The sequence below is a fragment of the Mytilus californianus genome, unplaced genomic scaffold, assembly GCF_021869535.1.
Source record: "Mytilus californianus isolate M0D057914Y unplaced genomic scaffold, xbMytCali1.0.p SCAF_8, whole genome shotgun sequence".
NCBI lineage: Eukaryota > Metazoa > Mollusca > Bivalvia > Mytilida > Mytilidae > Mytilus > Mytilus californianus.
The window spans coordinates 49743463-49756753 of NW_026262734.1; the positions used below are offsets into that span (position 1 = coordinate 49743463).

Genomic DNA, 13291 nt, shown 5'->3' on the forward strand with positions numbered 1-13291 from the left:
AACTAAAAACCACGAGTAGAAGAAAATAAGGTTATGCCATGGCACATCAGAAAAAGGACGAAAAGACAATTAAAAATCCAAAAACACTGCACAAAAAACTAAAGACTGGGTAATCTAGGTTCTCCGGAATGATAAGCACAGATATTCCATAACGGCAATCAAAACCTGAGAGAAAAAAAATCCTCTATATACGACACAAACCTCACGTAAAAATACGTTGCGTCAGTTGTTTTCCTTAAAATTTGTTCCTAATCTTTACTTATATTACTGTAAATTGTATACAACATTCTATAAAAAAATCGAATCCCTGATGATTGTCTATTCCTTTTAATTAGACCATCTTCAGGACACTAAATTTTTAATTTCGCAGCAACTATTGATATAAAATGCAGCATACTAGAAACTAACCACCAAGATGTGATAAATTCGCCGTCTGTGCGAAATGTGTGCAAAATAGAGGCGAAAAATACCAAAGGGACATTCAAACCCATAAATCGAAAATATACTGACAACGCCATGACAAAAAAAGAAAAAAGACCAAATGACCAAAAGACAATCAACAGTATTCAAAACACAACATAGAAGACTAAAGACTGAGCAACACGAACCCCACCAAAAACCGAGGGTGATATAAGGTGCTCCGGAAGGGTAAGCAGATCCTGCTCCACATGTGACACCCGTCTTGTTGCTCAGGCAAGTATGGTGATAAGTCTAATTCGGTAGGTCACATTCGGGTAAATAGAGGACGAAATTGTGGTTACGACGATTGGAACATATCCGTCGTCATCTGTGAATCAAACATTCAACAATTGTCAACCACTCGTGATTGCGTCCGTCAAATTTTCAAAGGGATGATTTCAACATCACTACTTGGATCTCTTGGTTTAATAGCGTCCTTGTGAGCAGCAACCCTCTATCAAGGAAATCATGTGCAACTTGCTGGCCGTATGGAATAACTCTATGTAAATCTCCAAGCCAACAAGAAAGGTGCAGTGGTAGTTTAATGTAACTGACAGTACTATATTCAACAGTTATCTTTCAAAAGTGTAGGTCATGTGAAAGTCCCACATAAAGAACAATATAAAAAAAGATTCAACATAAAGTCTTTTTTTCTTTTTTATCATTGACATTCAGATCCCAAAAATCATGTAAGTTTATACAAGTTTTGTCAAACCATACTTCATATACTACAACAGAAAAATATTTATTTATAGGCAGTGGATATTCTTCCTGCTAGCCGGGAAAATAGCAAAAAATGTCTATTCTTCCGCCCATCCGGAAGAATAGCTTTTCTCTTCTATCATGGTATTGTAACAGTTCCAGTCATACATAACAATGAATAATGAATATGTTTTGGTTAAGTGGTTATTGTAACATCCAATGGAGAATGTAGTTGCAAAAAAATTCCTCCCATGCAAACACTGAGAATTGGAACTTGTGCTGTTTCTAGGATAAACAACCAGATAACCAACAAGAATTTTAATTGCACAACTTTATTCATATAAGGCACCGAAAAGACATCAAATGGGTGCGTAGTGCATCATTCTAGTATAAGGTAAAAACTGAAAAGAAAAAATAAATAACCTTTACAATATGATAAAAACATCATAAAAGCATTAATAAAATGTTTCTCTGCTCAAAAATACAATGAAAATGACAAAAATAAAATATTAATCAAAAATGTCCCAAATGGCGTGCCATACATACTACAAGTAGTGACGAATACATAAATGTCACGAATGGCGTTCCATAGATTTAAAATTTAACCGGGAGTTTCATACACAACTCGTATCTCAAAAATTATCTTTACAATAGGAATATCAAATAAAAAACATTAACGGGGGTAGAATAAAATATGTTTGACAATATTATCAATATAAAAAACTTACCACGTTACGAGACAGTGAGGAAAGAACATGAAATTATTGTCACAATGTTTTCAAAACAAAGCAGGAAGTGATGTGATGTTACAAAAAATAGAGTCAAATATGGAACATTAATTCCGGAATTCCGGAGACAGAACACTCCCCGTCTGATATACACAGATATCACTCTTTGTAAAAACAACAAACACAACATTTTCTAATCATCTGTTGAATAAAAAATATACCTTGTACATTTATTCAAAAACTTCAACTTGGACTACCGATACCAAATATCATTATATAACTGAACTTATGATTTTCAAAAAATAACATATATACATTACAATATCAAAGGTCATCAAAAATACCCAATTGTTCATTTTTGTCATGACTATCAATCAATTAACATAAGTCAATAACAAGTGTTTTACTCTGAGACTAATAGTACAAGTTCTGTGACTGGACGGGTATATACAACCGGTTTTCCTTCTCTGATTATGCGCACACGGACTTTGCGGACAATACCATCAGAACTGATCAAAGATTCTTCCACTAATCCATGTGGCCACTGATTTCTACACACAGCTTTGTCTCTTAACAGAACGACATCACCTGTTCGAATATTAGGTCTATTTTCCTGCCATTTCCGCCTAGTCTTAAGTGTCTGAATATATTCTTCTCGCCATCTAACCCAAAACATATTAGATAACATTTGAACACTTCTCCATTCCGCTTTATATAGATCTTTCAAATTAAAGTCATCTAGCGTATAAATTGTGTCAGTATCACATGTTTTCTGTGTAAGAAGTGTTGATGGAGACAGAATAATCGGTGAGTCGGGGTCTGAAGATATCGGAACAAGAGGTCTGTTATTTATAATCGCAGAAACTTCTGCCATAAAGGTCACAAGAACATCATGCGTAAGATTTTTTCCATTCACTGATGACAGCATAGAGTCTAATATTCGGCGAGAGATTCCTATCATCCTCTCCCACACTCCTCCCATGTGAGAGGAGTGAGGAGGGTTAAAAATCCACACTGTGTCTGATTTATATATGAAGTCTCTTACTGGACCATTTTCTACGTTGACTGTATCAATTTTCAAATTTTCTGTTGAACCAACAAAGTTTGTTCCGCGATCTGATCTAAACACTTTCACTTTCCCACGAATCGCCACAAATCTTCTAAGAGCATTTATGAATGCCGAGGACGATATCTCTTCTACCAATTCGATCTGTACTGCACGAGTTGTGAGACAAGTAAATAATATTGCCCACCGCTTAGACTGTGCGCTGCCTCCACGGGTTTTTCGAGTCACTACATTCCAAGGACCAAAGGCATCGATACCAACATTAGAAAAAGGTGGACCAGGTTCAAGTCGATCGGATGGTAGATCAGACATCTTCTGAAATTCAACTACACCTCTCAATTTTCTACATTTAACGCAAGAATGAATGAATGACTGTATTAAACGCTTCACTCCGGTTATCCAAAAACCTGCCTTTCTGATGGCTCCTTCGGTAAAATGGCGTCCCTGGTGACAAACAGTTTCATGAAAATGCCGTATGAGTAACTTGGCAATGTAATGCTTACCCGGGATAATGATAGGGTTTTTCTCATGCAGTTCAATATTTTCCTTGTTCAATCTTCCGCCGACACACAGAACACCACGTGAATCAAGAAATGGATTTAATGACACAAGAGCACTATTCTTGGGAAGACGCAAATTTTGTCTAATGTTATCAATTTCTGTTTGGTAAAATTCATTTTGAACCACTTTAATAATAAATAATTCAGCTTCTTTATAAGTTTCAACAGACTTAGACCTTGTGTCCCAAGTCACTGCTGCCGTACGATACTTGGCAACTTTTTTTAAGAATGATATAGATTCTACTAATCTTATCCACTCTGAAAATCTCTCAAAGCGCTCCGATCCAAGAGCCGTTTGAAAATCAACAGATGTTTTTAAAACATTAACCCGCTGCAATGGACGCAATTCCTTGTCATCAGTAGGCTCAATCAACGGATATAAAGTTTCTGAACATGCTGCTTGATGTTCACATTTAGAGATGAATTCTTCGGGACCGAGAATCCACAGACTACTGTTTACTTTATATGCCGCAATACTCCTTGTACCTTGATCAGCTGGATTTAGTTGTGTCGGTACAAAATTCCATTGCTCCGGAGAGGAGCTCTTTCGGATACGCTGTACTCGATTAGCCACATACGTATAAAATCTTCTCGTTTGGTTTGTTACGTAACCTAATACAACTCTACTGTCACTGTAGAACTTAACGGTGTCAATCTTTCGGTCTAAATTGTCAGTTACGAATTCTGCTATTTCAACTGCCATAACAGCGGCGCATAACTCCAATCTAGGTATAGTATTTCCACTCATCGGCGCTAACTTCGTTTTTCCTAACACAAAACCTAGATGGGAAGATCCGTCATGGTGAAAAACTTTTTTAATATGACACTGCTGCAATCGCTTTCTCAGATGCATCTGAAAATGTATGCAATTCAACTTTTGAAGCATCTCGAATTGAAATTGGCGTATACATTCTACCGATCTTCACATTTTCAAGGTGTGTCAAAGAAGTTCGCCATGTTTCCCATTCTTGTCGATACTCTTCTGATAGCGGCTCATCCCAATTCACTGATTCAGTCATGAGCTTCCGGAGTACAATTTTACCCTGAATAGTCACTGGCGAAATAAAACCAAGGGGATCAAAAATACTATTGATCGTTGAGAGGACGCCCCTACGTGTAAACACTTTTTCACTGTCCGAAACTCTGAAAGTAAAGGTGTCCGACTGCAAGTCCCAATACAGACCAAGGCTTCTTTGTAATGGCAAATCGTCCGTATCCAGATTTCGCTTCTCCAAGTTTTCAGCAAGATCATTAGGATTTAGCGCAGCCCTTACTACGCTGCTGTTTGATGAGAACTTATGTAGACGCAAGTTTCCAAATGTCTTGAGAGCTCCTGTAGTTCTATTTAACAAGTCAATTGCTTCACTCTCATTGCAGACTGATGTGAGGGCATCATCCACATAGAAATTTCGGCAGACAAATTCCTGAACATCCTTTCCGTAAGTTTGCTGAGCAATCTCTGCTGTTTTCTGGAGTGCATATGTCGCAATAGCCGGAGAGGGACTGTTACCAAATGCATGTACTCTCATGCGATACTCTGTTAATTTTTTCTTGATGTTGTTGTCCTCATACCACAGAAATCGCAAATAATTCCTATGTTCCTCGATTACAGAGAATGAATAAAACATCTGTTGAATGTCTGCCATAATACCAACTATTTCTTTTCGAAACCGTACGAGAACGCCAACCAAATTATTTGTAAGATCAGGTCCCCTGAGCATCACACTGTTTAGAGAAACATTGTCATAACTCGCAGAGGAGTCGAACACACATCTTACTTTGTCTGGTTTTTTGGGATGGTAGACCCCGAACACAGGTAGGTACCAACATTCTTCATTATTCTTTAGAGGAGGAGCCAACTCTGCGTGTTTACAGTCAAAAAGTTTCTGCATAAATGTAAATATGTGTTCTTATTTTACTGTATCTCTATGAAAACTTTTCTCCAATGACTTAGCACGATGCAAAACCATTGCTCTGTTGTTTGGAAGACGTCGTCTCGGAGTGCGGAAAGGTAAAGGTGAACACCAGTTACCATCTTTGTCCTTCTGGAGATTAGTTTGCATTAATGTCAAAAATTGTCTATCTTCTATAGATAATCCAGGTTTGTCGTCTTGTACAGTGCGTTCGAAAATTGCACTTGTAATTGTATCGTCTTTCTTTTGAGAGACTCCAAAGTTAACACTACCGCAGCCAAAACACTCATGAACGTCATAATTGTAAGGACAAGGTTGAAGGATCGAAGCTCGAACATCTGGTGCAAGATGTGTCAGATATGCAGTAACATAATCAGGAGCATGTATTCCGCCTAAGCACATGTTTCCTATAACTACCCAGCCTAGAGGAAGTTTTTGTGCGAACGGAGCATTTCGAGGTCCAACAATTTGTTCTAAAACATGATGTGCTTCTGTCATGTCTCTTCCAATGAGAAGCATAATTTCACAATCTGGGTCCAGTGGAGACAAGTGATCTGCCATATCTTTCAAATGGTTATGTCTGATAGCAATATCCGGTGTGGGTGTTTCCTCTCTGTTATGCGGTAGATCACTACATTCTATTAACGTTGGTAATTCCAACTGAACCTGTCCATCTAATGACTCAACTACAAAGCCACTGGCTCTACGTCCTGACATTTTCACACGACCTGAGCATGAAGATAACATATATTCTTCCAATGTACCATGCACTCCAAATGTGTCGAAAAATAATGGTGATGCCAATGAGCGATTACTCTGGTCGTCTAATATGATGTAAAGTTTCAAGTTATCATATCGTCCATGTTGTCCAGGTCTAAAAACTCTCACTGGCAAGATTTTTGCGCATGACCTTCCATGGAATGATGTCCCACAAATTTCTGTGCACTTAGTTGCAACATTGTCATTTTGAATATCTATTTTTTCCTCCCCGCCGTGGACAGGCGAACTTGATTTATTATTATTCTGATCTATCGAGTCGATAGAGCGATTAATATGTAATGCTCCAGGATGGCGGCCACTGCCACATTCACTACATCTAATTGCGTTAGTACATGTTCGTTTCACATGTTTTGTCGATTCACAACAACCGTAACAAATTTTATGATCATTGATAAACTTTTTACGTACTTGGAAAGGATTTGCTTTGAATGCTCTACACTGGTTTAACGAATGTCCGGTTTTATGTAACAAACATTGTTTTTGTAAATCAAGGTCACTAGAAACATCCGTTTTGTGAACTGAAATAGCTGTCTTATATTCTGGTGGTTTTGCAGCTGTGTATGCTTTTTTAGGTTGGTTTGTCTGATCATACGCGAAACTGGGGTCGTTTCTTATCTGGCTCAATTCTCGAATAAACTTCACAAATAATGTAAATGGTGGAAAGGTAACTTGTTTTTCTCTTTTATACTGAGATGCTCTATTTGTCCATTTTTCTTGTATGTTGTACGGAAGTTTATTCAGTATAGGGAGAACTCCGGACGAGGAGTCAAAGTACGCTAACAGTGAATTATATTTGACATCTTCCTTAATGGATTCTATTTCAGAAAGAATGTCTACTAACTCATATAGCTTTTTGTTGTCTTTCTGTGTTAATTTCGGGAAATTGTTTAATTTGGCCATTAATGACGCTTCAACTGACTCTGGAGAACCGTAACGTTCATCTAAGCGTTCCCATAAACGTTGTAATCCTTTCGTTGGATCATGAATATTTGATGCTCTAATACTGTTTGCATGCCGTGTAAATTCAGGACCTAACCATTTCACCATAAGATCTAACTCTTCCATCGCTGTAACAGAAAGTTCACTTAATATTTTTTTGAAACTAGCCTTCCATACAGCGTACATTTCAGGTCTATCACTGTAAGTTGTTAATCTTGATAATAGCAAATCTTTCTTTAGAAGGAATCGTGTGAGATCTGTAGCAATATTCTGATGTGTGCTTATATCAGGATGAAATTGAGGTGCGTTCTGATGTGTGCTTATGTCAGGTTGAATTTGAGGTGTGTTCTGATGTGTGCGTATGTCAGGTTGAAATTGAGGTGCATTAGGATTCAATGCATGTTCTTGAACTTGTATATTTATATCGTTATCATTACAACCGGCACTTACACTTGGCACATCATATTTTGGGCGAGACGGTTTTGGTGTTGGCATAAGTGAATGTTCATGGACTGCATCGCCTGATGTCTGATTTGCAAATGGATCACATGGTACAATATTATCGTCTGGCGGTAATTTTACATCTTTTACTTGAAGTACCTGCTGTTCTACATATTGATTAGTTAGTTCATAAACAGTTTTTGATAGAGGAAGATCAGATTTTTTACTACCGCAAACATTTTGGTCATATTCAAGCGCATCTGCCTCTGCAGTAGCGGCAGCGGCTTCCTTCTTATAATTGAGCAATTCTAATTCAGCTTCCAACTCAGCCTTTTTAGTAAATGTCTTTGCATTTGAAACTTTTTCTTGTTCTTCTATGTGTGCCTTCTGTTTCTGTAAATCTGCCTCTTTCATGGCGAATTCAAGCTTAGCCTGGGCTGCTTCTGCCTTTGCACGCTTTCTGATTGCTACAGAGCTTGAGTTTGAAGAAGTTCTAGACTGTGCTTGGGATCTATGTGATAATTTAGATGCTTTTTCGTCCTTGTCTGACACTTTTATTTGTTGAAGTGCTCGTTCTAAAATGTTTTTGTACTTCGAATCCTCGATTTTGTGCTCCTCATACACTTGGAGACTTTCCTCTGTCTTAGTGTTCTTAAGAAATTTCATATATTCATTTGAATAAAGACTGTATTTACAGTAACACAAATTTAAAGTTTTCTTTAATTCTATCAATGTGTTGGTGTCTTCTAGTTTTGTCGTAGAGAATCTCTCAAGGCAAAGTTCTACTTCAGTTTGTACGAGTTCAATCTTCTTTGAATGAGTATTCACGTTAGCTCTATAAAGGTCAAGTCCACGTTCCGTGAGAGTGCGTTTTCTTGGATCCGTGTTATCACCATTCCCATGTTGTGAATCCATTGTCTCGTGTTTTTACTGTGCTGTTTCTAGGATAAACAACAAGAATTTTAATTGCACAACTTTATTCATATAAGGCACCGAAAAGACATCAAATGGGTGCGTAGTGCATCATTCTAGTATAAGGTAAAAACTGAAAAGAAAAAATAAACAACCTTTACAATATGATCAAAACATCATAAAAGCATTCATAAAATGTTTCTCTGCTCAAAAATACAATGAAAATGACAAAAATAAAATATTAATCAAAAATGTCCCAAACGGCGTGCCATACATACTACAAGTAGTGACGAATACATAAATGTCACGAATGGCGTTCCATAGATTTAAAATTTAACCGGGAGTTTCATACACAACTCGTATCTCAAAAATTATCTTTACAATAGGAATATCAAATAAAAAACATTAACGGGGGTAGAATAAAATATGTTTGACAATATTATCAATATAAAAAACTTACCACGTTACGAGACAGTGAGGAAAGAACATGAAATTATTGTCACAATGTTTTCAAAACAAAGCAGGAAGTGATGTGATGTTACAAAAAATAGAGTCAAATATGGAACATTAATTCCGGAATTCCGGAGACAGAACAGAACTATTCATAAACTCAAGATAAAACGTTCTGAAAAATAGTAATAATGAAAAAAATATGTAAACAGAATTATCATGGGAATAAACTCTTCAAGTACCAACTTTGATTTATATTTCTACTGGTTGTTCTATGGAACATGACGATTCCTCGTAAATATAAACAACTTGTCAAATGAGATCAAAAGAAGACTATCAACATCGATTGATATGCAGCAAATACTCTTCTGAATTAAAGTCACTTGGATAAAAATTGTAAAAAAAAAGTTTCGTTCCCTAAAACAAATTAAGATGCAAATAAATTTACTCCATAGTATACAGCATATTCAGATTTTACTTTATTCTAAAGGAATGGCCTCTCCTCTTTTTATGCTTTACCTGCAAGGTTAGGAGTCGGGCCACTGATTTATGGCTTCAATGGATATCTATGATTCCTAAAAAAGATCATGAATTTATCATTTCTTTGAAGTTTGGTTCCAAAGAAGTCGAAGTATATTTGATTTAGTCGTTTTCCTGTGCATTGTTTTTATGTGTTTTGCCTCTATTGTTACAGGTAAAGGTAATGGGGTAAATCAGAATTTTCAGTTTGATTTCACGCTTTATTCCTCTCAGTTTACGTGCACACGCTATTGTTCTGGAGTCTGTCCTATAGAAATTTGTTTTTAAAGTACTCAAATCCTCTCTAATTTTCTTTAGGACATCTTTAAATATAAATCACGATTTCCAATTCTCAAAACTTCAATTGCATACGCCGTTTGCAATCCGACATCTCTCCGCGCCACATGGCACTGCTGTTCATATTGAACATTTGCGCATGCACAAATGGATGGCCGAAAAAAAAAGATTTCTAACTATTTTTCGGCTAGTCAAAAACAATAGACACTCCATACTTTATATATGTACACACGTATATATAGAATAAGAAGATGTGTTATGATTGCCAATGCGACAACTCTCTACCAAATGACATAGAAGTGAACAGCTATTAATAGTAATAGGTCACCTACGGCCTTCAACAGTGACCAAACATGTATACACAGTAAGCTATAAAAGGCCTGAAATAACAAATGTAAAACGTATATGTCGTCATAAGATAAGCTTTTGAACTAATTTTTTAATAGCATTTTTAGTCAAACAATTTATGCAAAACATTCATTTTCATGTACTAAAGTGTATTTTCTGGACTATACTGTCAAGTCTGAACAATTTTGGGTCCGGTATTTGGCGTCCCTCTTTTATCACTGACTGGAACATTCGGTGGTGGAGGTGGTGGTGGCGGTTGATAAACTGGTTTAGGTGATGAGTTTCCTACAGGAAAAAATCTTCCTCCTAAAAAAAACGGGAGTACATTTCACATTCAACACTATCAAGAGACACATATTATTTTGCTACAAACCGCTGGTATAATGCTAAGCTTATACACATCAACTGAAATGTGTAGTATGTTGTAAAATTGTATCTGTAAAGTTATAAGAATGATTGTCCAGCGACCAATATCATATATTTATACTGACTTCAAGGATCAGTTGATATGACTGTAATTAACATGGATCGGATGACATAGAATCAGAAAGATAGTTTTAATATGGTCCAAATATTTGTATTTAAACTTTCCAAATCTACAGACTTCTCATGGAGAGTAAAAATGTATTCATTCGATGGTTCATATGTTATATGTCTCACTCCCCATTTTTTACCACTTTGAATGCTACGATTGAGAAAAAAAAATGCAAAATTAATTAGATAAAAAAATAAACAAATCGAAAGTTTAATCCAAAAAGGACCTCCTTCTCTTATTTCACAAGTGTTTATACAGATGAATTGTAATATTCCTAATTTGGGATGGACTTTTGTCATTAAGATAACATGTTGAACATTTTATACAGCGACAAACATCTCAACGAGTTAAGACATGATGATATTTCCGATTTTCAGTGTCAAACCCCATCGAAGAAACAGCCGGATACCAGAGACACTTTGCGCATTTGTGTATTTATCACGACGCAGCTGTGTAGCCAAAGTAGATGCAAAGGACGTATACGGAAAGGTTAACTCAAGTTGAAAACGAAAGTTTACTTGAAAACTAGAGTACTGCGAGCAAAGCTCACGAAATGATTGATCTTTTAAATACATGCTTTTGATAGTGAAATGAAAAAAAAAACATTCAGTTGAAGAAACAAATGAGATGTGCATAAGTCAACCACGTGAGTAAGGTTCTCTGATAGTTTCACAAAATTCTGTCAAGCGGTTCAGGAGCAGATATGGTTATAAAAGTGGGGCAGAAGGACGAACGAACAGACGGACTCCTCTATCACTATATACCACAAAGCGGGGGTATAATAAGCACAATAAAGTGTACGTGGTATCTTGGTTTGAACGAACCTATAGTTTTGTGCAGATAAAATACAATGTACTCATTTTCATTCAATGTGAAATGTACGAGAACCCGTATCAAATAAAGAAAAATTCCTTTTACAATATGCATGTTGTATTCTATCGTTAGAGATGCAAAAAAGATGTATCAAAGTGGTATTTTGAATACGACACAATGACAGGTAATCTAAAAGTATTCGCATTTTGATACAAACAAGAACTTCTCGGTATATTATATTATACTGAATGTTAGTAGGGTCTGGACGGGGTCCTTCATTTATGTTTTCTTTAGGATTTTAGGTCGTTTTTCTCTATTCTTTATAATTTTTGCCCGTTATTCTCCTTTCTTTTTTCTTTTTTTAATTTAGCACCAATTATCCTCTATTCTTTATTTTTTTGCCCTATTTTTCTCTATTTTTTCTTTTTTTCGCCCATTTTCTCCATTCTGTAAACCCCGTCCAAACCCTCTGTTAGGGGATTACCATTTGCTATTCGGTTGGAGGGGGAAGATTTTTTTGCGGATGAATAATCATTTCATCTGTTTATTTTCTTTCACGACTTCGCCCGGCGAAAGTTTATTTGCACTTAATATGTACATATTTTTTTCGTGCATATTGTGTTGCAGAACATTCATTTTCATCCTGGTTATTTATTTACTGCTCGTTCCAGACCAGGATATTCATTTTCAAAATCCCCCTCCTACCCCCCACCCCCGGAAATCAAATGGTCACCCCTTACGACATTATAATTGTAAGTAAAACAACCATGTTTTTCTATGTATAAACAAAGATTGCAAAATATACGTATACATTGTACATGCGGTATGGGTTTTACTCATTGTTGAAGGCCATACAGTGACCTATAGTTATAAATTTCTGTGTCATTTGGTCTTTTGTGGAGAAATGTCGCATTGGCAGTCATTCCACATCTTCTTTTCTTATATTTACATATAAATTTATAATTATACTTAGTTACATGTGTGACGGGATTGCTTCCCTTCATTAGTAGATACTTAGTCAGCCGTAAGCGGTTGAGCTAAGGAAGTACTTCTTTAGCTCAGTCGGTTAATGCGCTTCCTTGTAACACAGAGGTCCCGGGTTCGAGTCCCGGTGGAGACATGCGATTTTGCAAGTAGAATCATGCTCTCCGGTTACACATGTACACAAAACTTAATTTATTTCTAATTTCACCTTACCTGGCATTGTACGTGCGTGTTTTTTTTTTGTCAAAATTATTTCACCCGTTCCTTCTAATAGAAACTCAAAGCTGCATGATGAACTGATAAACGTTTGATTTACTGAAAATTTTCGTTACGTTGTAAATATGTTAAGCAAAATCTATAAATAGAACATGGGAATTTTATTACGTACATGTAACGAGTAATCTTATCAGAAAATTACTGTTTCTCATAATAGTTTAATACACATCATCCTTTAAGACCCCCTCCTTTAAGTTTAGCCAATAACAATGAACAAGTAGAATTATTCTCCACTTCATTATTTTTCAATTATCACAAGACAATAAGACAATATTTATTAGCACAAACACATTTACAATAAATGGTTAGGATTGATCGATTGATTGATTGTTGTTTGCTTAAAGTCAAGTGACTCATATTTCACACATACTCAGGACAATAACTTCAACAGGAACAAAATATTGGCAAACCAATAAACGTTACCAGGGTTCTGGTGGGAAGATGCTCGCAATGAAAACAAATATATATATTGATAGTTAAAAAGAGGCATATCCATCGGAACTTTAACAATAATAACTTGCAGGGATAAAATGTTGGTCAACTGATATGCAAGGCGGGAAATTCGTACT

General features: G+C 36.2%; 1 protein-coding gene and 2 long non-coding RNA genes across 3 annotated transcripts; all 3 read right to left on the reverse strand.

Annotated features, from left to right (window-relative positions):
* Positions 1–1154: 1154 nt before the first annotated feature.
* Positions 1155–8326, reverse strand: LOC127712067 (uncharacterized). The gene is made up of 2 exons (XM_052218260.1): positions 5894–8326; positions 1155–1187 (listed from the first exon to the last, which is right to left on the reverse strand). The coding sequence occupies exons 1-2, from the start codon at positions 8252–8254 to the stop codon at positions 1155–1157; spliced, it is 2394 nt and encodes a 797-aa protein (XP_052074220.1). The 5' UTR covers positions 8255–8326.
* Positions 8327–8548: 222 nt separating this feature from the next.
* LOC127711154 (uncharacterized) lies at positions 8549–9090 on the reverse strand. The gene is made up of 2 exons (XR_007986533.1): positions 8961–9090; positions 8549–8633 (listed from the first exon to the last, which is right to left on the reverse strand). It is a non-coding gene; the product is annotated as an uncharacterized LOC127711154 (long non-coding RNA).
* A 1082-nt stretch (positions 9091–10172) lies between these two features.
* LOC127711481 (uncharacterized) lies at positions 10173–12768 on the reverse strand. The gene is made up of 2 exons (XR_007986724.1): positions 12660–12768; positions 10173–10420 (listed from the first exon to the last, which is right to left on the reverse strand). It is a non-coding gene; the product is annotated as an uncharacterized LOC127711481 (long non-coding RNA).
* Between the last annotated feature and the right edge of the window lie 523 nt (positions 12769–13291).

Coding starts and splice junctions, on each gene's coding strand:
- LOC127712067 (XM_052218260.1), bottom strand. CDS start 8,254: ATGAAATTTCTTAAGAACACTAAGACAGAGGAAAGTCTCCAAGTGTAT. Junction 1,188..5,893: donor ATCATGTTTTAGAACAAATT/GTTGGACCTCGA, acceptor TTTCTGTTGTAG/TATATGAAGTATGGTTTGAC.